The 25,368-nt window shown below is 40.0% G+C and overlaps 1 protein-coding gene across 1 annotated transcript in view; it reads right to left on the bottom strand.

The window, feature by feature from the left end:
- The window catches only part of APCDD1 (APC down-regulated 1), a 33,874-nt gene extending 14,992 nt beyond the window's left edge, over positions 1-18,882 (bottom strand). Inside the window, exons 1-3 of the mRNA XM_033154882.1 lie at positions 18,675-18,882; positions 9,387-9,570; positions 6,885-7,416 (exon numbers count right to left, since the gene is read on the bottom strand). Coding sequence (XP_033010773.1) covers positions 6,885-7,416; positions 9,387-9,570; positions 18,675-18,732 — 774 coding nt within the window. The 5' untranslated portion in view covers positions 18,733-18,882. The remainder of the gene's footprint in view (positions 1-6,884; positions 7,417-9,386; positions 9,571-18,674) is intronic.
- Positions 18,883-25,368: the final 6,486 nt, after the last annotated feature.

The following is a 25,368-nucleotide window of genomic DNA, read 5'->3' as shown; positions in this document are numbered from 1 at the left end:
ATTTTAATCTTCTTTTTCAAAGGTGGAGAGCTATTTCCATATTCTCCTTCCTTCCTTGGATCAAATTACCATTTGGATTTGTCAGATTGTGTAGGACACAAATTATTTGAACGTAAAATATGAACTGATGTTATAACCCAGAAATGAACCAGATATCTAGAATTCATGTTTCAACCTCCGTCTATTTCACACTTCCTGGTCTTCGCTAGCATCCGTATCGGCTCTGCTTGAAATTCCTGGCCCAGACTGTAGACATTTCCAAGATCCTGGCACTGAATTTCTGTTAAGCACAAGTGCCAGGTACCAAAAAAGAAAGGGAAACATTTCTATTTAGTGTCTGCATATATGTATCAACATAGTACTTGCCATTTTTATTCATGAGTATATTTTACAAGTTTAAGGGAGTTTTTTTTAAAAAAAAAAAAAAGTTCAGGCCAGTATTTAAAAATATATATTCTAATTTGCCTATAAAAAGAATACATTCTCATAGTTTCAGCAAACATTTCCAAGAAAGGTTTTTATTCATTCATTCATTCATTCATACCCCCAACTTTTCCCCAGACAGGGACTCAAGGCTGCTTACAGATTTTTTAAAAAGAACAGCTAGAAACGGGGGGGGGGGGTGTTTTAAAAAAAATTAAAAATTGATAGAATTAAAACTATATGCATACAATATATTAAAACCATATAAATAATTACAATGAGAACAGCATGGCACCAGCCCTTTCATTTAAAACAGCCGGTTCCCAAAAGCCTACTGGAACAATGAAGTCTCCACCTGCTGGCAGGAGGATAACAATGAGGAAGCCAGCCTTACTTCTCTAGGGAGGGAATTCCAAAGTCTGGGAGCAACTACTTGAGAAGGATAACAACTGCATTCTACCTACTCCTATGGTTCTGAAAGGGCTTGTTTAATTGATCACTTTTCCAAGTCAACCATTTAACTTCCTTTGAACTATTCTAAATGATCAGAAACAGAAGGAGCATCAGAACTTTTATAGAGTGCTGGGTCATTGCTGCATCTGCAGCTCCTGCCACACATGCAGGGCAGCAGCAGCCTGGATCTAGAATGATTGGCCCTGAAGCCATCATATTCCAGGACTTTCCACTGACTGCTAACAGTAAGGATCTATTTCTTTCCCTACCATTTGATGGGTAGAATTAGGGTCCTGGTGTCATTGCAGGAGGTAGCTGGACACAAGCTGCAACATGTGTGTTGCAGAAGGGGAGAATTCAACACAGCAGCTCCATCTGTCATAATGTGAAATTCTACTTTCTTTTGTCATTTCTATCTGGATTAATTGATTTCGAAAACACTCTTTCAGTATGCAAAAGCAGAGTTCACACACACACAGTGATCCAAAAATGGAAAGACATAGCTGTTTCTCATATATCTAGGAGTTTCCTGGTCAGCGCGGTCAAGTTTGTAATATCTACTCTGAATTATATTTGTCTAAATCAGTCTCATTGATCCCTAAAAGTATGTGCCAGCTGTGAGTCACTGAATATTGTGCAGCATTCCCCAGTGTGTGTAAAATAATGCTTCGTAATTGTAACCATGCGCTATTGGAAATCTAGAAAAAGACAGACCACATGCAGAACCTCTTCACAATTACAGTAAATTGTGTTAAGAGTGCATTTTCTGAATAACTGTCCTGTTATTGAATCACTCCAGAATCTATCTAATTTACCATTATGTGTGTGAATTCCAACAAAGAATGCAAATTGAAGCAAATAAGATATATGCTTAGGTAAAGGCATAATTTGTTCGTTAATTGATATAGATTGTCATATTAAATAGCTTAACATATTCATAAATAATAATAAAATATATTGGTTTTGGTGGCACAAGAGTAGAACATGATGAATGTGTCCTCAAATCAGTTGATTATATAAACATACCACTCTTTTTTTGGCTCATGTTGTTTTTGCATGTCTTCAACAGCTAGAATTAGCCTGGATATCCCTAGACTTCTGAAGGGGCCTGACTGCAGCAACCAGAATGTACTAGACGCTGCCCACTGATCTATTTGTGGGGCGTGTCGACCCACCCCTGGCATGCCCAAAGTAAATAAATGATCTAGGCTGCAACTGCACGTGGCCTGTACTGCATACTCAGTTACCCTACCCTACTCATATCTTTTCTTCACAAAACCACCTGATATTTGGAAATAATTGTTTTGCATTAGAGCAACCGAAAGGCTGTACTGGACAGCTGCTATTACTCCACTAGGAAGTGCTACTTTAACTAACGCAGCCACACTATATAATAATAATTTATTATTTATTCCCCAGCCACACATGCATTTGGGATCATACTGTTGAAGGGTATGTTGTTTATATGAATTTATGAATAAAGATAGCATTTATTCAGTTAAATATAAAGACTACTTAAGGACCACAAAGAAGACATTTTAGCAGGGAAAGTCTACTATATTCTGTATGCTTGAACAAACTTTTGAGTCTTTGGAAACGTGCTCAAATTAGCAGCTTGGCTCAGATCTGTCTGGTTTTCACTTTGGGTCTTTGATTTATCATCCTGCCGCTAAACTGCTGTAAAGAATTTGGAATAAGATCAATTCTGTTCGGCTTTAGCATTCCTAACATATCCAGGAATCATTTGCTTTTAATTACCACTCAGTTCAACCGTATTAGTAGTATAAATGTGGCTTCCACATCCAATTCTGAAGCTTTATCAACTTAAAAATCTTCAAGGTTCTCTTATTTTTCATAGGTGCCTTAATTATTTTAGCTGTGTTTTTATATTTTAAAATAATAATAAAGAGGAAATGAAACAAGCCTTGCCAGACAGATTCTGTACAATACACCTGATTCACTTCAGAGGTGATTTCCTCACCCAGCACACTATGTGACCATAAAAGCCTTAAAAAAAACAAGTTGATTTAATGTTTCTGTTTATGCACGGTGTCCAGTTTCCAGAAGAGTCTGAGACTAGTGGTTTTGAACTCAATTAAGCATTTAAGCTCATTTTCAGCTGAGTCCCCGTGGACTGACAATTAGAAAAGGAAAGAAGTTCAAAGGAGAAAGGTTATAACCTCATAGCTCTATATTTTGTGTGGTCTCAAAATGCATCCTATGCTTTCATCCTTCATATATTTAAGAAAGCCATTACGACCTATAGCTAAGTTACACAAGGGGTCAAACGGCACATGATGTTCAGATGTGTAAATGTTTCTTTGAGAGTTGTTGCTTTACCCAAAGCAGTTGTGAGAAGCTGTAAACTGATGTGGAAGTTTGCATTGGAGGACATCTCTTTCCACAGTAGATATTTTTTCCTTTCCAAATTGTTTTCTGCAAGCTCTTTTACACCCAAGAAAGGAATATACAAATGCAAATATCTTCTCATACATGGCACCTACTCCCCCCCCAAGAAAAAACACACTTGGGGCAAATTATTATTATTATTACAACAATTTAAAAATAAATTACAGTAACATGACTAGGGTGAGTAATAAAAAGATGTCACAGGCATCAAAGACCAATGTCTTCCGCATAAAACAGAAACTATATAATGAAGGTGTCAGACACCTTCTATAGGGAGGAAATTCTGTAATTTTGGACCTGCCACAAAGAATGCCCTCTGCTGGGTCACACCCACCCCCAAATTTCTGAGGGTGGCCCACGTCCACTGATCTGAACATCCAAAATGTTCTGTAGGGAATGAAGCAGTCTTTCAAATATTTGGAACCTACATCATTTAACACTCTAAATACTAAAGTATTTAGGCCCCAAAACTAACAGGTGACTAATGTAGCTGTTTTAAACATATATGAGTTTAAACATGATATTAGTTCTAAACAGAACTCCAGCCAGTAATCTGGTGCTACATAATGGACCAGCTGAAGCTTGAGAGGATTAGACTGCCAGGGAAGTGATGCTTCCCACTTGGTTTTGGGTTAAATAAGGCTCCCCACACACAAAAAACCCGCTGGGGAAAGATGTAGTTTTCACCCAAAATATTATAATCATGTATATTCATGTCTGTATTAAAATCAGTATCTGCATCAGGCCCCTACTGGAAACAGAATGATTGTCAAGATGGACCTGGTCTGACCAGCCAGGAGATTCTTCTGCTTCCAACTTGTTTCTCATGAAAACATAGCCACTGTGACTTTGAATAGAAGAATACAAAATGTAAAACAGTATTTAAAAGTATTCTATTGAAAAATAGATTGCATTTCTCTTGTTGACATTCTTTTCTAACTGACAGAAGGAATCTATTTCCACACAGATACGTTAATGTTTTGCATGCCCATTCAATGGTGCTTTATTAAGTAATTATGCGAAACTGGTTACAAGCACGGTCACTGCTGCAAAAAATAATTGAAAAATAAAGAAGAATTCTTAAGCTAGAATTGACCCAAAACTTTTCTTCTGGAACTAATTGATGACAGCTAAAGTCTCAAATGTGGTTCCAATTGCTATAGGCATTCCTTTGAGATGCCATCAGAAAAGATGTGCAGACAGTCCCAATGCAAAACTGCAGCACTCTGCTTCAATCCCTCTTTCTCTCGCTCCATTTCTCAGATTTACACAGGATTTGCTAATGACTTGTTTCTCTCCTAATGCTCTAAACGAGCCTTTCTCAACCTTGGGTCCCCAGATGTTTTTGGCTTACAACTCCCATCATCCCTGACCACTGGTCCTGCTACCTAGGGCTGCATAATCCCTGCTCTTTTGTTGTGGCTATATCACCCCCATTCTATTTCCCAGCAATGCTTTCTTTGCATACCTTCTCAGCAACATTTGCTTTCTGCAGTAGAAGTCTCCACTCCCTTCGTTCAGCCCGGACACTGAGGTCCAGCGCCGAGGGCCTTCTGGCGGTTCCCTCACTGCAAGAAGTGAGGTTACAGGGAACGAAGCAGAGGGCATCTCGACAGTGGTACCCGCCCTGTGGAACACCCTCCCATCAGATGTCAAGGAAATAAACAACTACTGTACAGTTTCTGACTTTTAGAAGACATCTGAAGGCAACTCTGTTTAGGGAAGTTTTTAATGACTGAAGTTTTATTGTGTTTTTTATATTCTGTTGGAAGCTGCCCAGAGTGGCTGGGGAAACCCAGCCAGATGGGCGGGGTATAAATAAATAAATTGTTGTTATTATTAATATTAATATTTTGTTCTTGCTTCAATTTTCAAGAGGTATCATGGCACATATCAAAACTGTTACTTCTAGCGGTACAGAGGTAGCTCAGGCAACAAACAACAACAGGAAGACAAAAGGAAATGACTTATTTGAATTCAACTAGCAGAGAGGTGATGTATCTAAACCATGAAGTATAAAACGGTCATTTGCAAACTTGGACAGATAGAAATATTATCCAGAGTCTGTGTTCCTTGATTTTTATTCCCTCCAATCATGATCAGGACACTGGAGGCTAGACCTTAGTGGCATGGTTCTCATTCCAGGACAACTATCATATCAGAAATACCAAAGACAATTCTTATGTCCTTCTGTTATATCCAGTTTCATCTTTATGACCAAAGGAAGTTCCAGGTGCTAGTGTTAGGCTTATCTCAGTGTGACCCATTATGCACTCAATGGCTGCAACCTCAAAAACCATGTTAAAAAGAGCTACTGCTCACTAGTTAATTTTATTATCTGGGCCCAATGCATTCTGGCTTCAGGCCCACCTCGGCACCAAAACACCATGTCTGAAGGTTGTAATGGGGGTGAATGAATCCCAACAAGATGGACATTCTGTTGGTGGGTGATTGCGTCCAGGAATTGTGTTCTAGATAGGGTTGCACTCTCTCTGAAGGAAAGGTATGTAGCATAGGGATACCGTTTTGTCATTGGAGGGTCAGGTAGCATGGAGTGCCTTTTTCCAGCTCCCCCTGGTTTGCAAGCTAGAACCATTCCCAGATTGGAATAAACTGGCCACAATAATCCATGCCCTTGTAACCACTTGATTAGATTATTGTAATGCATTCCAGGTGGGGCTATCCTTAAAGACAGTCCACAAGCTGCCAGAGTTCTGAATGAAGCAGTTTACTGGATTTTAAATGATCAGGTAAATAATACACTATGAATTTGGTAGCATAAAATATGAAGAATATAAATTAGTAAAAATGGATGTACACTGAATCTGAAAGTGCTCAAAAGCGATGAATTAGGTAAAGTTTTATTTGCTTCTTTTTATCATGATTTTAATGAGCGTCTGTAGACCACACAACTGTTGTGACCTTAAGCTACTTTTACCTGACCTGTGGATATACAAGATTTCTAGTAAAACATAAAAGCAAAGCAAAATAGCATCTGAGATGGCTGGTCAGCTGGAATACTTTCCAGACATTCAAGAAAAAATTGAACATATTCTATTATTATCAGGAACATTTCAAAGTGCATGGAAGCTTGGAAGGGCATAGACTAAGGGAAAAGATGGGAACTTTGTTACTCAAGAATCTGTTTACCACAACAATACTTAGAAACATATTGAAGTGTTAACAACAATAAACTATACTGTAGTTTGGTTAAAGGAGGAAGTACAGCTTAGAAAGACAAAAGACGTAATACAGGGGCTGGGAAGCTCTGGCCCTTGAGCCCTAGGCAAGCTAATGTAACCTGTTGGGCAGTTTTGCCATGCCCACCTGTCACTCACGTGACATTGCATGATGTCAGGTGTGGGTCATGTAAAGCTGCGGCTCTAAAAAAAAAATGGGATGCAAGTCATAGAGAAGCAGCAGTAATAAGGGATGTGAGAGGGCATTGGGCAAAAGCTGTGGAGGAAATAAGACTCATGCTTGTGGCATATGAAGATCTTTGCATGAGAGTTTTTGGCTTAGGTATTTGGGGCATTTCCTGCAATAAAGGGATACTCTTTGCATGTGCCTTGGAACTGAAAACCGAAATGTTAACATACCTTAGCATTTTGAAGAGGGGGTTGGTAACTAGATGGACGATAATACATCCTCTGAGCAGGATCAGTGTGTATGTCTCCAAGAAATAGCTCCTCGACCAAGTGATCTAAATTGTGGTGAAGGTACTGTTTCTCTACACGGATGAGTTGAAGCTCATGCATAGCAAAATTCAGTGCTCTGGTGCATTCGTAGCCATTCTCCTCTCTCCATAAATCGTAGCTCACATTCTGCTCCCAGGCTTTATCTTCTGGTACAAATCCAGGGCATGTGCGGTTCACCAACTGATTTAGTCTCTCAGCCACTGCCTCACTATGGCAGATTATCTGTATCTTGTGCAGCTGGTAATCTGCTTCAGTCCCTCCTCGAATGATCCAGGATGCTTGGCGAAGGCGAATTTTGCCACGGATAACTAAGGTATAGATTGGGTTTGTGCATCGGTTACCTCTGTAGTAAAACTGATAGGCCTTGAATGTATTATTGTGGTAGAATCTGTAGGATCTTGTGATGAATTCTGGGCCCGACCTTACTTCACAACTGTAACCAAATTGCAAATAAAAGCATAAGCTAAGTGAGGTGTGAAATGAAGTATATGAAAGTAGTCACTAAGAAGATAACAGCACTAAAACACATTTAATTAACACCACAATATTCACAATAGTGAACCAAAATATTAATTTTCCTCATCTTCCTTTATTTAACATTAAGTTTCTGGGTTTCATTTTTAAAGACTTTTTAAAAGGTATATTAGTTCTATGCTGCATTTGTTATTTTTATTTTCATTTTATTGCTGACTTCCTCTTTTCTCCACATTTAGTAGGCAACTCTATTCCAAGCACTGTCAAGGAAGACAAAGATTTCCCCCTACAATACCACTATCTGTTCACTTTTGCCACCAGGCAGGCAGAGGTGGATCAAATGCTACTGCTGGCAGTGGCCAAAGTAAGGCCCTGAAATAGAGCATTATGGGTGTGAGGCAGTGAAGGGTTAGCCATGGAGCTGCTGAACCCCAAGCTGTTCCAGGCCCCCCACATGCACCAGCTTGGAGCTGGCACAGCAGAAAATAATGGAACCAGTCCCCCAGGCTGGCATGAGCTGGCAGTGCTTCAGATATGACAGCTGTTTTGATGCTCCTGGCCAGGGTTTAGAATTGCTTTGCCTATCATGCTTAGAGTAGACCCATTGAAATCAATGGAACTTAAGGTGACTTCAGTGACTCTACCCTAAGCGTGACCATGTCTGGATCCAACTTAACATGATTTTTTCCTTCATCAGTTTTTCTTAAAGATGTATATCTAACATGAATAAGCTTCTGTCAAAGCCTCTAGACCTGAAGATAAATATTCTCATAAGCTCAATAGCTTTTCAATGAGCCCCTTCCTGTTTTATTTCTGTGTGACAATGCGGTTATGTTTCTTAAGAGATAGGCAACACTTTTAATATATTTCTACTTCCACGGTGATAAAATCAACAAGGAAAAGGACTGACCACACCTGCCTGGCTTCAGGCAAGCAAAGTAATAAACATGCTTTAATGTGTTTATAAAATAAACCCAAACTAGAACATCTGAAATATTTGTGTAAGGCTTATAGTTGCAAAAAAAGAAGGGGAAAAAAGAGGTTTATAAGCTGAGCTCTTCATAGTCTGCTTGCTTTCTGCAAGTACAACAGATCCCTCCTAAGTGATGGGAGCCCAACATCTTCTCCCTGACTTTCCAGTGATATCTCTGGTGGATTTGAGTGAGGATTACTACTTACTCAAACACTATTTTTATTAACTTCAGTGATGGCTTTGCCTGAATAAGGACTGCAGGACTGGGCTTGAAGGGAATCTTATATCCCAAGGAGCCTTCCTAAGAAAATAATTGCGAGTACACAGCTGTATATTTGCAAGCTGAGACTACAAAATAAATACCTCTGCCTAACTGAATGTTTGTGATCTCAGATAAGCACTTGTGCATGCTTGGGCTAGTTAGCTAAAGCTTCATAATTTCATTTTCTTAATGAACTTTGTTTTATACACATGTCACATGATACAGCAATAAAGGCAAGGATTTATTCACTCGCCCTTGCAAGCGGTCTGAATAAGCAGATGACATATGAACATCCTATGAATAGGCTGGCAATTTTCAACAACACTGTGGTTTCCAAAGTAAGGAAGCCTGAAACGCCTTACTGTTTAAAACACGGACAATAGCCACAAAATTCTGAAGGCTCACTTTTGTGGCCAGAAAAGCTTCTGTGTCCATAGGAGAAGTTTTCAGCTTTCCTCTCAATAGCAGACCTCCTGTGCTACAATGTAAACTGCTATAGAAACATTTTTTAGTTTATGGAGGCTGCTATATTGAAAGATAAAGAAAAGACAAAAGCTCACTGTGTACATTAAAGTAGCTGTGAGATTAAGTGGATTATAGCCTACCAAAAAATAGTAACAAAGCTGTACAGTATGGTACAATATTTTAGCATGTTTTCTATATAGTATCATCATATGTTTGTTAGCAGTCTTACCTGGTGGAGACCCAATGTCCCTCGATAGTGGGAGGCATTTGCACAGTAATTCGGGCTCCATTATGAAGATGTTTCAGCATGTGAGGACACTGCGACTCCTTGAAAGTTCTCCATGCGCTCTTCTCTAATGATCGAGGGTGTGACCTGCTGTCTGGATGAAGAAGTGCAGAACCTTCTCCCAGCCCTGTGAGAAATAAGAGATGGCATATGAAATAAATTCTGGTGGATTTGTAGAACTAAAACTGTTTGCATATGATGGTTATAAATAGCTTTGCTTGCTTGTAATCTTCAGATGCGAAAGACTCCTTTCATGAATGGGCTTTGTACATTTGATGTATTTAGGGTAGAGTCCCACATTATGTTCCTGTGCATAAGCACTTAAGTAGGAGGATCAGTGTATTTCATTATATAAAAATGGGCATGGAAATTGAAAGCATGTAGAATAGTTTCCTACTCACAGTGGAATATATACAACCACATATCTAAGAGTCAACTTCATGCAAGGGGAAATGTTTTATTTGTTGCCACAGATACTTACTTTATTTTTTTAACATTGTATTTTTAAAAAACAACAAAAACACACTAGGATTATCAATAACAGCATTCTGTTTATAATTTCAGAAGGCGTCAAACTCCCCCCCCCTTCCTCTTCAAACTTCTTTACTAAACAAAGTCCCCAACTGACCTCAGTGAGCCATTAATTTACTGAAATAGCCAGGTCCTACATTTTTCTATACCATTTCTTTAGTTTCGGAATTTGTTTCATGTTCAAATAATTAACATGGCCCCATAGATTTGCATGTCAAGAGCTGCTATTCTGATGCCCATTAAGTCTGTTAGATGAGGACTGAGGTAACATCAACCAGCCGTGCACATGTGTATGTGCGCATGTACACAATGCTCACTTTAGAAAATAAATTTGGAAAATATACACATACTTGACACATGTAGTACATTTCTAAGTAAGTTTACTCAGAAGTATGTCCCACTAAGCTTAAGGGTGCTTACAACAAAATATATTTAGGATTCTACTCTTAATGGTGCAGTAAAAAAGCTATTTACTAGCATCGTATCTTGTATATTTGGACAAATTGTACAATATGTTGACTGCTATGTGGAATGGAAAGATATGTTAAAAAAATGAAAATATTGAATCCATCAGTTCTTGAAACTTTCCTTAGATGCTGTATGCATGTAGCAGTCATGCAGAAACATAATTCTTGGCATGCACCAGTTCCTTTATTCCGATGTTGCGTTGGACAACTAGTTTGCCACTGTGATTCAATGAATAAAGATTAGGATTGAGACTTGGATTCAAATTCCAGCTCAATCACCAATGTACTGTAATGATTAAACACCTTCCAAATCTGAACTGACATTTTAAAGCTGCAGAACTGCCATCTTAAAATAGTTGGAAAACTAATATGTCAGATTTAATGTATACATATGATTTTAATAAACAAAGACATGATATTTGCATATGGGTGAATTTCTACATTAAATATACTGAGGCTGCAATCCTAAATGCACCCATTATTGAATAAGCCTCACTGGTCATGTTCAGACATTGCACAAAACCGTAGCTTAGCATAACACCAGTGAGCCATGGGTTCATGTGTTTCTTCCCTCTCCTGTACCACCAGGGAACCATATGCTGTTTTGTCCAAATTAACATTAATAAACATTAACTATGATTTGTTCAAAACAATGTTAATGTTAACCATCTTATCAGTTCAAAGCCAGAAGCAAATAATTCCTTACTTCTCCCAGCTGTGTGAGAGAAGGATAGCAGAGAGCACATGAGCACAATGATTGCTGTGCCTTGTTTACATCACACTAAACTATAACATCTGCACTGGGCTCTAGACCTTACTTCTGAGTAACCATGCATAGGATGCCTCTGTAAAACTGGAAAGAGAAGTGGCTGAATTGCAACTAATCACCAAACTTAAAACCATGGAGAAACCTGGTCTGAACAAAGACATTGGATTCTTATCTCATTATACATGACAAAGCTATCTTTAGCCACCTCACCCCTTGCCTTTCCCTGTAAGACCAATTGCAATCGTTAAGAGTCGTCAACAGGTTTTCCACACCTATCAGCGGATCACCCATTCCCACCACCCTTCTGAGTAATACCCCTCCCCACTCCCTCACTATATTTAAGGATGTGGTGACTTCCGTTTCAGTGTATCTGAAGAAGTGTGCATGCACACGAAAGCTCATACCAAGAACAAACTTAGTAGGTCTCTAAGGTACTACTGGAAGGATTTTTTAAATTTTATTTTGTTCTGTAAGACTGTTAGTTAATATTTCCACCAGGGTGAATTAAGATTTGCTCCATTTGGTACAATGGCTCAATAAACTACCGTAAGTTCTTGTGAAACCTGTAAACATTAACTGTGTTAAAGGTAAAGGGACCCCTGACCATTAGGTCCAGTCGCGCACAACTCTGGGCTTGCGGCGCTCATCTCGCTTTATTGGCCGAGGAAGCCAGCGTACAGCTTCCGGGTCATTTGGCCAGCATGACTAAGCCGCTTCTGGTGAACCAGAGCAGCGCACGGAAACAGTGTTTACCTTCCCGCCAGAGCAGTACCTATTTATCTACTTGCACTTTGACTTGCTTTCGAACTGCTAGGTTGGCAGGAGCAGGGACCGAGCAAAGGGAGCTCACCCCATCACAGGGATTTGAACCTCTGACCTTCTGATAGGCAAGCCCTAGCCTAGGCTCTGTGGTTTAACCCACACTGCCACCTGCGTCCCATTAACTCTATTATTACAATATAAATACAATTTATTTTGTGTAGCAAATGTTTCAAGTGGAAACTTACGAGCTTTTTAAAGTTTCCAGCAAATAAAACACAATTTATTTCAAGAAGAAGCCTTTGTTTTATCTAATCAATTCCCCTAAACAAATATATAGATATATATTGATGTGGGAAACAGCTACAGTAGATAAGCTCTCCACTACTGATCCTAATACACTGCAAAAAGGGGGGGGGTTACATCGGAGAATATTATTTCTCACCGCCAAGCAGATGTTTCTGTTAGTAGCTCTGCTTTAGTCACTCTGGACATCAAAAGGATTAAGGTCTTGAAAAATTGCCTAATTAATTAAGCAGGAAAGTCTAGGCTTCAACAGAATACTGAAAGCACTATATATTCTTGTACAACCAGTGTCTATTGATCACATTGGGGTTTCAGTGCTGTAGCACACTGCTGCAAACTCAGCATGACAGAGAAGATAATTAGGGTTGGAGCACAGTTTGCCATTTCCCCCAACAATGGGGTATCCAGGAATCAGATGGCAGGATCTGTCCCTTTAACTGTGTCTCTGACTCCACTCCTTTTCTTTCTAGTACTGGAGTCAGCAGGAGTCATTCACTTTTATGAAAGAAAGATGGCTCCCATTCAAGCCTACACTTCTGGTTCCTGGTGGTGGACTGGCAGCCAGGCACACAGCATGTAATTCATTGTTGGCAAAGATCAGATCCAAATGCACATCCAGATGTGTTCTTTTTGCTTGTGATTCCCCAACAGTGCTGTAAATCACTGGGTCTTTTTATACTGGTGAGAACATACCCATTTTTTGAAGCACTGCAAGCAATTTTTATTACCCACGAATCCATTGCCAATGATATGCAGCATCTTGATATGCTCAACTTTGGATTTGACCCAAGCTGGTCAACAGCATTCAGTATTGCATACACACATGCAATATTAATGTGAGAATTATATTTAGATCTACCTGGCTACAAAAGCAATGGGAGGAAATTAATCAACTTTATTTATTGTATTTCTTACCTGTCCTTAACCAAAAGGCCCTAGGGCAAAGGTGTAAATGTTTAATTGAGTAAAAATAGCCTCCCAAGATTTAAACAGTGTGTATGGAAATATTTTAAATAAATGTATGTATCAAAACTTTTTCAAGACCTACACTCCCGGTACTTAATTAATAAGAACATACATTCTGAAAGAGGGGGTTAAATTTGTTTAGTTAATAAGGAGGCAGGTTTATAATAACTCAAGTATCATATTGCCAAGGAGAAATTAGAATATTTCATAACAGATAAATGTGAAAAAGAATTTTAACTCATCAAAAGGAATAGTTTTTGAGCCTGTAATTATGCCTTCTAATCTGATCTACCACAGATTTCCATTTTTTAAATTAAGAGATGGAAAGAAAAAATATCAAACCACGGTTCAAGTGGGATCCCTAGTTTAATAAATGTGTGTGATAAATGCAGAACAGTATTGGTCCAAGTCCTAATTCTTAATATTGGCCACATTTTTCACCTACTGGGGAAAGGAGTGGAGCCCTGTTGCTAATTAAATCACACAGAGAACTTTTTGTGATAGAGCAACCTATAAATGCTGTAAACTAAATATAAAAAATCATATCATAAAACAGGAACACATACAAACACATTCCAAGAAATTACAAGGTGTAATATATTTTTGATGTACATTATGTACATTATGTATTTGAAAAGCTCAATATGGCTGCAACAAGTACTACCTGGAAGAATTAAACCGAAGATAAGCAAATGTGAATTTACTCAACAACAACAACAACAACAAAGAAATACTGCAAGGCTGGTATGTCTCTTCAAATAATTTGTGATATCTGAGGTGGAAAAATAACATTTTAAAACTGAATTAGCTGAATTGTTTTGAATTCACCTTTACTGCCCATCTTGTTAATCAGAGTTGCTGGAGCAGAATGATTTTAGCATTTGACATCTGAAACATTTGTGGCTTTTTGTATAAGCAGAGCAAACCACGCTAATGGACGAGTTCCAGCAGCAAACCTCTTTTGACATTCAACAGGTTTTATTTTGATTAATGAACACAAGGAGGATTTTTTAAAATGGCTATTCCTGTGTTGTTGAGATACATTTATGATGCAAAATTAGCATGAATCTGAGTCTTGAATTGTATTTTACTTTTATATTTCCATTTGATAAGCAACCAAACTTGACTTCAAAAAGGTGTGTTAGAATTTTATTGCCTATTTATGTAAACACATTTAATATACTTCTGGATTGCCAGATGCTGTCCAGCTGGCTGAGATACAGCTATGTGATATTTTGGCAGCATTTCTTTTCAGTTATTGTTTGGCTAGCTGTTGATGAATGTTAAGGGGTGGTTAAGGGGTTAGTGTGGTTAAACTGAGTAAGAGTCAACATACAACAGTGTGGCCCAAAAGGCCAATTCCATTTCAGCTTGCTTTAGCAGAAGCAATATATCAAATAGTGGAAAATAATATTAGCGTTATGCATCAGTGATAGGTTAAATCTGTCTGGGACATTCTATTCAGTTTCTGAGCACTGGTTTTCATGGATGCTGATAAATTGTAAAGCAGGGGTGGAAATCTGTGGCATTCCACCAGATGTTACTGGACATCAAATCCCACAAGTTCCAGCCAGCATGGTCAACAAACAGGTATGGTGGGAGATGTGACCCAGCAACACCTGGAGGGCTTCAGGTTCCCTACCATGCCATCAAGGATTCAAAAGAGAACAGAGGAAGAAATATACAAAAGAAGTCACACAAGGAAAGGACAATGGGGTGCGTGCTTAGAACTGAGATAGACTCAACGGTCTATCTAGGCCACTAACTTATTTTTAATAGCAGCCAGCTTAATGCTATCAAAAATCCCACATGCAGAGTAGAAGAGCAGTAACTCTTCCTCGTGCTTTTGCTGGCAAGCAGCTGTTATTCAAACATGAATTGCCTTTGGGCACAAACGTTCCATGTAGCAAGGTGGCTAACGCCCATTAACAGACCTACCTTCCTTGAATTCATCTAATTGTCTTGAAAGCCATTTAAGCCAGTGGCTATCACTACATCCCATGGCAGTGAATTCCAAAAGTTAATTTATACATCATGTGAAGTACTTTCTCTTCACTATCCTTAATAATTTTACTGGGTATCCACGAGTTCTAGAATTACACAGGAAAATTAAATAAGTTGTGCTTGTGCTTGTTTAATCTATAGCCCATCTATCCAACAAAGTCTGTAGTAGTCGTAATGTAAAACAAAAACAAAAACCCAGTATAAAGTATTGCACAAATCTGCACCACAATCATAATCATTGCTGAATCCTACAGATTCTTATTCATGAACAAGTTCCTGATAGGAACAGAACATTTTCATTAGGCATGTTTAGGAGTTTAGATGCACTGAAAAAAAGCTATCCATATGGTTTTCCACACCAGCTCTCCATCCCCGTGTTGTTAATCAGTGACTATGGCATGAAAAATTTAATTTTCTCTCCTCTCCTTTTTCTTTTTAATGTTCCCATCTGATGACACTATAGTGTGTGTGTGTAGTGTGTGTGTGCATGCAGACAAGGCTCCTCATTTCAACTTCTCTTGGCAGCGGCTTGTTTGATCTGACTATTGGCCTTGATTTGTTTCACATTTCAGCCAAAGTTTAAAACAGCTGGGTAATTCCAAGCAGATGAGCCTGGGAGTCTAACCCTATAATTATACCTTCTCTCCTTACTTAGCCTCTAACTTCAAACCTTCCGTTTTGACTTCTAGACGCCCAGATCACAGAATTTTAAAGTGCACCTTGGCGTCCATGCAGGTCTGTCTCAACCAGACATATTTATACAGTCTACTCTATATATTTTGTAGTTTGAGTTGAAGGGGAAGAATAAAAAACCCTTTGATGAGCAAGTCTTCTGTCTATAAAAGCAAAAGATACACAGAATGCTCATGAACTTTATTGTTTAATATGTGGCATTTATGTACTTTGCATTGTCCGAATAAAAGGGGAATATGTAATCCTGTGTTCCAAAATCTATAGGCAAATGACCATTTGGGATTTTAGATACCATAGTGCATAAATTAGGCATGTAACGTAGTAAAGGTATCTAAATAATGCAGAGTTTGCTTTTCAGATATGCTTGCTCTCCACAGCTGCCACTGATGATTGCTCAGCATATCTGAAAATTCAGCAATGGAGTTCAGTGCTGGGGTCATATGTGCCAAAATGTCACTTTATCTCCTACTGGATGGTTATGCAGCAGTAAAGAGTAAGTCTCCCAATAAACATTTTGAAGTGTTCAAAGAGCTACTATAAGGTATGTAGCATTTCCCACTTAGAAGGAAATGATACATACCTTATAGTAGCTCTGTAATGGGTATTATTAAAACTTGAATATCGTGTCTATGGAAGAACACGTTTTTCTAGAAAAAGCATGGTTTCTACAAAAGGAAGTCTTGCCTCATCAGTGTTTTATAATTCATTGGATGTGGGGGCTGTCCAACAAACATGATCAGGGTATCTGGAAGATATTATATAGTTGAGCTTTCAACAAAATCTGTACCAGATCTCTTGAGTAAACTTAGAAGTTCTGGGATAAAGGGGGGGGGGGCTATCCTCTTACAGATCGTTACTGGGTGAAGAACAAAAAGCAGAGGGTAGCAATAAATGAGCAATTTCAGAATGGAGGGAAACTAAGATGTCCCCCTATGCTAAAGATCTATATTGGGGCTATTTCATCATTATCGGGAGGAATGCGCTTCAAGTTTTCTAAGTTGCAAATGATGTCAAATTATTCAGATTGTGGAAATGCAAAGGCAGATTACTAAGGATTATTCAGAGAGCTCTCCACTATTAGCTTAGGGGCAGCAAAATGGCAAACAGGTTTCAACAGAGTAAGTGTAGAGTGGTGCACGTTTAACCTCAACCCAACTATATACTGTATACCCTTATATGATTTGAAACACGTATTATGCAAGATATGATGTGGTTGTGGTAGATAGTTCATTGAAAGCATCAACAATTCCTCATCAGTGGGAAAAAAGGCAGAAAGCAAGACTGCCAGTTGCATAATAACCTTATATAATAGTATAATTGGTATGATGTTGTTGCATTAAAATATACAAGACTAGGAATTGTATAATATAAGATAAAAAAATATACAGATTTACGCAGAAGTGGGCCAGGTGCATAAAAGGGTAAGCAAATGATCAAGGTGTTGAGACACCATTGTTGAGACACTGGGGCTTTGTAGTTTAGATAACAAGGCAATCAAAAATGAGCATACAAAGTTTTAAGATAATGGACACTGTGAGGAAAGCAGAATGAGGTTTTTTTTCTTCTTCCTCTCACAATACGAGAATGCAGGGTAAGCTGATGAAATTAATTCACAGCAAATTCAGGACACACCAAGGAAAACACTTCCTCGTATTAAACTTATGGAACTTGTTGCCATAAGATTTGATGATGACCAGCTGCTTAGCCTGCTTTAAAAGAGATGAAACATATTCAGAGAGGGTATGTCTTATAAATGACTAAGGGGGACCTTGCATGGTTAAGAAATAACCCTTGAAAAGTGGTTGCTGGGCAGAGGTTATTGCTCTCTACCCTTCTTGTGGACTTTCTAGCTGACTACTGTTGGAAACAAGATGCTAGATGAGATGGCCTCTTGGTCTGAATTCGCTTGTGTCCGAGTAGTGTAACTGAAGTCAATGAAATAGAGTGTTTGGGCCTGTGGCCTGAAACTCTTCCACGTGATCAAGCATGCAGAATTCAAGTTATGCGCTAAACATTTTGCCCATGGATACAATTAAGAAAAACAGAGACACAGGGAAAAATCACTCCATATAGCCCCCAATGTGACAAACTAATAAAGATCAATGTATCCTGTTCAAAAACTGATAGGCAAAAATCTACTTTTCACTACAGACGGCTTTTATATTGTGTCTTTCAGAACCATCAAAAATCACCCAGCAGACCACAAGTAATATACTGTACAAGACATTTCTGCATGTGGAAGGGGCACTTTCTGACTCTAGAAAACACCACACAATTTTTGCCTATTCAAACTAGTTAGCTTTTCTGGAGAACCAAGAGCTCTTGCTTCCAATGTTTATGGCAACGTTTACATCTAAAACTAAAACAGGTAAAATACAGCTTTTCGCTGTGGATAGCCATACATAAAGAATTATTATTATTATTATCCACAAGTGTAGCACTACCAACGTGTGAGGCTGTTCATTACTACGATAAAATATTCAGGATGCCACTTCGAAAGAAAGATCCGCCTAAATAACAATAATAACTAATAACAATAATAACACATAATAATAAATTTATTGTGTATACTCCACCCATCTGACTGGGTTTTCCCCAGCCACTCTGAGCGGCTTCCAGCAAAATATAAAAATAAAATAAAACATCAAGCGTCAAAAACTTTCCAAGTTTCCAAGCTCGCAGATATAACGCTAGTATAACAGTAACATTGCAAATGCGTTTAGCTGCAGTACTCACCATGCAAGAGCAGGGCTAGGAACAGGTATCTCACCAGGCTGTAGCAGAGACAGGACATTTCCAGCTCTCCAGCGGCTTCCCCCGTCCAAGCCTCTCACTTTTCCTTCCGCCTCTTTCTCCTTTTATCCTTCGGCGCTTTCTTCCTCTCCCTCAACACTTTCTTCTCCGGGAAGCTTTGTGGCTCCCTTGCCAATAATTCCCCAACCCCCGCCACACCGCACACAAAAATCCTTGGGGCAAGAAGATGAAGGGCGGGCTGGAGAGCCTCTTCTCGGCACCCACCTGGCGGAATCAGAATCCCAGAGAAGCACAGCGGCGGAATCCCCGCTCTCTCCTCGGGGCCAGCGGCGCGAGCAAAAGGAGGCAGCCAAGTCCCAGCCTCCTCGCGCGGCGGCGGCTTCTGCCCGAGGCTGAACTCCACGCGCTCCCCCTCCTGTGCTGAGGGCTTTCAATACGAGGCGGCGCGCCCCATGCCGGGCGCCCCGAAGGACTCTGGGCGTGCGCAGAGAGGCGTCTGGGGCTCCTCAGACGCCTTCCCTGCCCTCTGCAACCTCTCCGGTCGTCCCTGTTTCCCTGCCGGCTTCTCCTCCGGGACTCCTCCCGCGGCTTTTTCTCCTTCTCACTGAGCTGCTGCTGCTGCAGAAACTCCCCTTCATATTTCCCCTTCCAGCGGGCAGAGGAGGAGGAGGGGTCGGGGAGGGGCGCTGCTCGCCTCCGGATCCCGAAATCGGACACCCTCGACTTGAAAGGAGACTACAAAGGGCTGGTAGATATGCGGAGGGGGAGGATTGCGCCGTTCCCGCCCAGGGCGCGGTCCCCGCCTCTGCCCTTCCCCTCAGTCATGGGTACCAAGCGAGTCAGATGGCCTGGGCTGAGGGGGAAGATGTCGGGACTCATCAAAGAGCTTCGTTTATCAGGCGCCTCAGCAGAGGCGGCCGGGGCAGATCAAAGAGCGGGAAATCCCAAAGAGCGGCGGTTGTGTTAGTCGCTGTTGTCGGCTTCTTTTGGCAGGGAAGGAGCTGCTCCTAAGTGTGGAGAAGCCTGCCGTACTCCACGCACATCAATCCCTGGGTTCTAGAGATTTCTCACTCAGTCGGGTTGCACAGATGATTTGTGGTTTAAGGGGCTATTCCTTAAAGGGTGGTGCATCCTTAAGGCCTCTTCACCCAAGGAAAACTCGTGTGTGTGCGCGTGCGCACCTGCGTGCTCCCCTCATAATGATGCATGCAGTACCTACCACAGGTAACCACAACCAATTAAGGATTTATTTGCTTTTATTTGCATAATACAAGCAGTGTTCATTGCAGCACAGTGTTGACTCTATAAGACACCAGCTATCCCCACCTGCTACGTTGGCTACGCTTCAGAATCCAAACTTGGTTATTTCTGAAAATCTGTTACTGACAGCAAGGGCTGGCCTGCTCATTAGGCAAGGACAGGGCAGCCCATGGGTGAGTAGAGGTTAAAAAACAAAAAAAGTGACGGACGGTTAAGTCCAGTCAAAGGTGACTGGGGTTGCTGCTCTCATCTCACTTCAGGCCGAGGGAGCCACAGGCAGCTTTCTGGGTCATGTGGCCAGCATGACTAAACCGCTTCTGGCACAACTGAACACCATGATGGAATCCAGAGCGCATGGAAACACTGTTTACCTTCCAGCTGCAGTGGTAACTACTTGCACTGGCATTGCTTTCAAACTGCTAGGTTGGCAGAAGCTTGGGAGAGAGCGAAGGGAGCTCACCCTGTCGAGGGGATTTGAACCACCAACCTTCTGATCATCAGGCCCAAGAAGGTCAGTGGTTTAGACCACAGTGCCACCCGCTCCCTCCGCACATCTCCGCAAGATGAGGAATTTCTTGCTAGAGCAGTGGGCTGTGCTGGAACAGCGATGTGGCGGTGGTGGAGCAAGTGGAGTAAGGACAGTAGTTGTAAACAACCTCAGAACACTCTGATTTGGCAGTGGATGGTACAGTGTACAGAACAATGTCTGCCACTCCCCAGAAGAGGAAGAGACATGTGTTTGTGGTAGGTGACTCTCTACTGAGCAGAACAGAGGCAGCAGTGTGTGGAGGTAACAATAAGAAAAGGTTTCTTCAGCAATGTTTGAAGCAAGAGGAGGACAAGCAAGTAGTAAGTCCTCTGTGTGGAGAAGACAGAAATGCTATTGGGTGACAGAAGGAGGATATGCTCAACACCTACTTTGCCTCTGTCTTCACGCAAAAGGAAGCAGTGCCCAACCTGGTGATAGCAGAATAAACGATGCAAGGCGGGAGCTACAACCCAAGGTAGGAAAAGAGATAGTAAGGGAACACATAGCTATGGTACTTTAAATTAATTCTAATCTCCAGGGCCTGCACCCAAGGGTAGTAAAGGAGCTTGTGAGTATAATCTCAGAGCTTCTGACTATAATCTTACAGAAATTTTATATATATATATATATATATATGGAAGGTTTCAGTAGAAAAATAAAGTGGAAAAGGTGGAGAGAATTCAAAACAAAACAAAAGTGCTTGAAACTGGTACAGTACAATATGTGGGTATATAGGTAGCACGATTATTCTAATGAGTATAAAATTATCAACAGGTCATTATGCTTTTTATAAATGCACTCTAAATATCATTATATTTGTCCATACACAATCTTAAAGCAATCCATTGTTATGTTGCAAGAGTAGTCATATCTTCTATCCATTGTTCAAAGGGGGCCAGGGTATTGATGTATCAATATCAGTCTTTTTGCAGGAGTAAGCACGTGAACTGTCCAATTATGTTGACCTGCTATCAAACCACATATAGGTGGTATGTGATGTAGGATAATACTATCATCTGACAATTTTAAATCCCCCCAAAGTGATATTTATACATGTAAATGCTGCAGACATAATATGTCTTGATTTTAGTGAGGCTTTTGACAAAATCCACCATGATATTCTTACAGAGAAGCTGGTAAAATGTGGGCTGGACAAGGTAACTGTTAGGTGGATTTGTAGCTGGTTGACTGACTGAACTCAAAGGGTGCTTCCTTGTCATCCTGGAAAAAAAGTGACAAGTGGGGTGCCGCAAGGTTCTGTGCTGGGTCCATTGTTGTTCAGTGTCTTTATAAATCATTTGGATGGAGAAATTGATGGGATTTCCATCAAATTTTCAGATGACACCAAACTGGCAGAGGTAGCTAATCTGCAGAAGACAAAATTGGGATTCAAGATGCCCTTAACAGATGGGAGAATTGGGGCCAAACTAAATAAAATTGAATTTCAATAGGAACAAATGTAAAGTTCTAAAGTTAAGCAAGAAGAACCAGTTATAAGATGGGGGACACCTGGTTTGTCAGCAGTACATGTGAAAAGGATTGAGGGGTAGACCAAAAGCTTAACATGAGTCAACAGTGTGATGCAGCAATAGAAACAAAGCTAAAGCTATTTGTGGCTGCATCAAGAGAAGTATAGTGTCCTGATGAAGAAAAGTCATAGTGCTGCTTTTGTCTGCCTTGGTCAGACCGCACCTGGAGTGCCGTGTCCGGATCTGGGCACCACAGGTGTTTGTTTTTTTAAAAAAATAACGTGCATTGTCTCTTTTTCAGGTTGTGAAGTCTTTTCTACAGATCAGTTAAATTTGTTATTAAATGTTAGTGTTGAGTACAGTATAAGGTTGAGGAAAATAGTGGGGGGAGAGGAGGGGTGGTATGGTGAAATTTATATTCCTTTTCATAATGTACATGTGGGGTTTGGTGTTGGCATCAACTAGATAGGTTCTCTTTTTATTCACTTGCTACATTTCCTGTTGATAGTGAGAGGGATTGGGGGGGCAGGGTGTGGTTGGTTGTCTGTGGTTGGCTGCAGTGAGGTTTGTTAGCATTTGTGACTTGGGGAGGGCTTGTTGGGTCACGTAAGCCAGATTTGTATGCTGTGGCGGGTTCTTGTTGTTGTCTTGTTGGGCTGTGCATGTGACAAAGGGGAGCCATACTGGGGTGAAAGCATTCTCTTCTATTTGTCCCTGTGTCAGTTTCATTTCATTAGTTAGCTTTTCTAGTAAGGCTGTTTCCCATGTGATTTGGTTTCAGTGGTTGGGAACAACAATTTAAGAATGATATTGACAATGTAGAACATCTGCAGAGGAGGGCAGCCAAAATGATGAAAGGTCTTGTTAGGAATGGTTGAGGGAGTTGGGTATGTTTATCCTTGTAAAGAGGAGACTGAGAGGAGAACTGATAGGCATCTTCAAATATTTAAAAGCTGTCATGTGGAAGATGGAACAAGCTTGCTTTCTTCTGCTCCAGAGTGTAGGACCTGAACCAATGGATTCAAGTTAGAAGAAATGAGATTCTGACTAAACATCAGAATGCAGTCAACAAATCTTCCTTTGCATGCCTATGTGGAAGAATTCCTCTACAACCCCTGTGTCACAAACAGAAAGTCTAAAGAATGTAGTCCAGACAATTGTACAGTGGTACCTCGGGTTACATATGCTTCAGGTTACATACGCTTCAGGTTACATACTCCGCTAATCCAGAAATAACGCTTCAGGTTAAAAACAGAAATCATGCTCTGGCGGCGCAGCAGCAGCGGGAGGTCCCATTAGCTAAAGTGGTGCTTCAGGTTAAGAACGGACCTCCAGAACGAATTAAGTACGTAACCACTGTATTAGTGTTCTAAGACTCCGCCCTGTGAACCGCCCTGAGACCTTCAGGTATAGGGTGGTATAGAAATTAAATAAATACATAAATAAATAATAAGACATGAGAATACATAGTTCTGGTATGAGACCAGTATAACTGTACATGATACAAGTTGCAATGTTGGGCACAGAATTGTTTTACACTACATGGTATGTTCTTCTGAAGTTCAGAACTAAAAGTGGGATACGGTTTTCCAGTCAGGTATACTGTATGTTGTTAAGAAAGCTCTGTGTTACGAAGTTTGTGAGCCCCTGATCTTGAACCAGATTCTTTTTTTGCTAAATAATCAAGAAGCAGAATTTAAATTAATTGTGTTAAAATAAATATCTCCTCAGTAGAAATAAATTAAAAAATTGTTCAGTAGCACCTTAGAGACCAACTACTGTAAGTTTGTTCTGGGTATAAGCTTTCATGTGCATGCACACTTCTCCAGATACACTGAAACAGAAGTCACCAGACCCTTATATATAATGGGAGGGTGGGGTAGGGTTTTTCTCAGAAGGGTAGTGGGAGATTACGTATGCTAAAGCTATTTTTGGTCATCTGCATACTATCCCTTGCTTTTTCCCTGTAGGACTAATTGCAGTCGTTAACAGTCGTCAACAGGTTTACCATACCCATTGAGTCAATCACCCATCTCCTACTACCCTTCTGAGAAAAACCCTACCCCACCCTCCCATTATATATAAGGGTCTGGTGACTTCTGTTTCAGTGTATCTGGAGAAGTGTGCATGGACATGAAAGCTTATACCCAGAACAAACTTAGTTGGTCTCTAAGGTGCTACTGGACTATTTCTTTCTTTCTTTATTTCGACTACATCAGATCAACACAGCTACCTACCTGAATCTATCTCCTCAATACATAGCCATGTAGAATAGATAACAATCAGGTTCCACAGTCTAGAGAAAAATTCCTACAGAAATAGGAAGCAGTGGAGCACAACGTGAGTGAAAGCCTCTACCACCACCAGTCCAAACTGCCGACCACTTTGAAGTTCAGCACTGCAGTCTTTGTTTCACCCAGCATAGAATTGTATCTCAGAGTTCAAGAGCGCATTCAGTCTGGAAACTTAATGTATAGACTTCGGAACAAATAACCATTAAATTTAATAAAAGTCTCACTAAGGAATCTTTTTAATTAAAACCAAATGACACATAACTGTGCAAAACAAGACTGAGCAGATAAATCAACAGCCTAAATCTGTTTCATCCCACAAAGACACTAGCAGTCTGGTCCACAAGCAAGTTGGACTACTTGGATTTAGTTGAACTAAACTGGTTGGGTTTAATTTAGTTGGGTTTAATTTAAATCTGGATATTCTGAACTTCAATGCAATTCTTGTCTTAAATCTGAATACCTGTAGTTCACCTTACAGTATTGCTTCATGGATCCCTGTCACTCATTCTTGGGGAACTATGTTCTGCAAAATTAAATTACCAATAGCTCACTGTATTGTCCTGTGTAGAAAGGAAAACAATGACTTTATTACTGCTGTGGCCAGCTGTGTAAATGAGGCTCTGTTTGTGATTTCCTATCAGTGCCATTTCAAATGTGGTAATGCAATCACAACCCAATGAATGAGCTTAAACTTTATATAACATTCCAAAACCAACACAGACTATGCCTTGCCTTTTATATTCTTCGTTGTTTTTTTGTTGTTATCTTAAGGATATATAACTTTGCTTATATATAGTAGATTTGAAATCTTCACATGATAGTCCCATATTCTTGGTTATGCTTATTTCTTTCTTATGAGAAATGGGGGAGGCAGGGAGTGCAACAAACTTCCCTAGATATTAACTGTTAGCTTTTCAATCCAGGGATACTTTCCACCAATGGTCATAAGGAGTGGGAAGAGAAAATCACAGCTATAATTTCTAGTTTAAACTGGGGCAAAATATATCAAAACCTAGGTATAAAAGGAAGTTATAGAAAGTACAAAGTATCTGTGGCATGTCATTAGTTAATAAGAATTCAGATAAGGAAATAAGGATGATAGCTGTAGTAATATGTAGTAAAAT

The sequence above is a fragment of the Lacerta agilis genome, chromosome 7 (assembly GCF_009819535.1).
Source record: "Lacerta agilis isolate rLacAgi1 chromosome 7, rLacAgi1.pri, whole genome shotgun sequence".
In the NCBI taxonomy this organism is placed as follows: Eukaryota; Metazoa; Chordata; class Lepidosauria; order Squamata; family Lacertidae; genus Lacerta; species Lacerta agilis.
The sequence above is the reverse complement of the archived record's forward strand: the minus strand, read 5'-3'. Positions and strand labels throughout refer to the sequence as shown.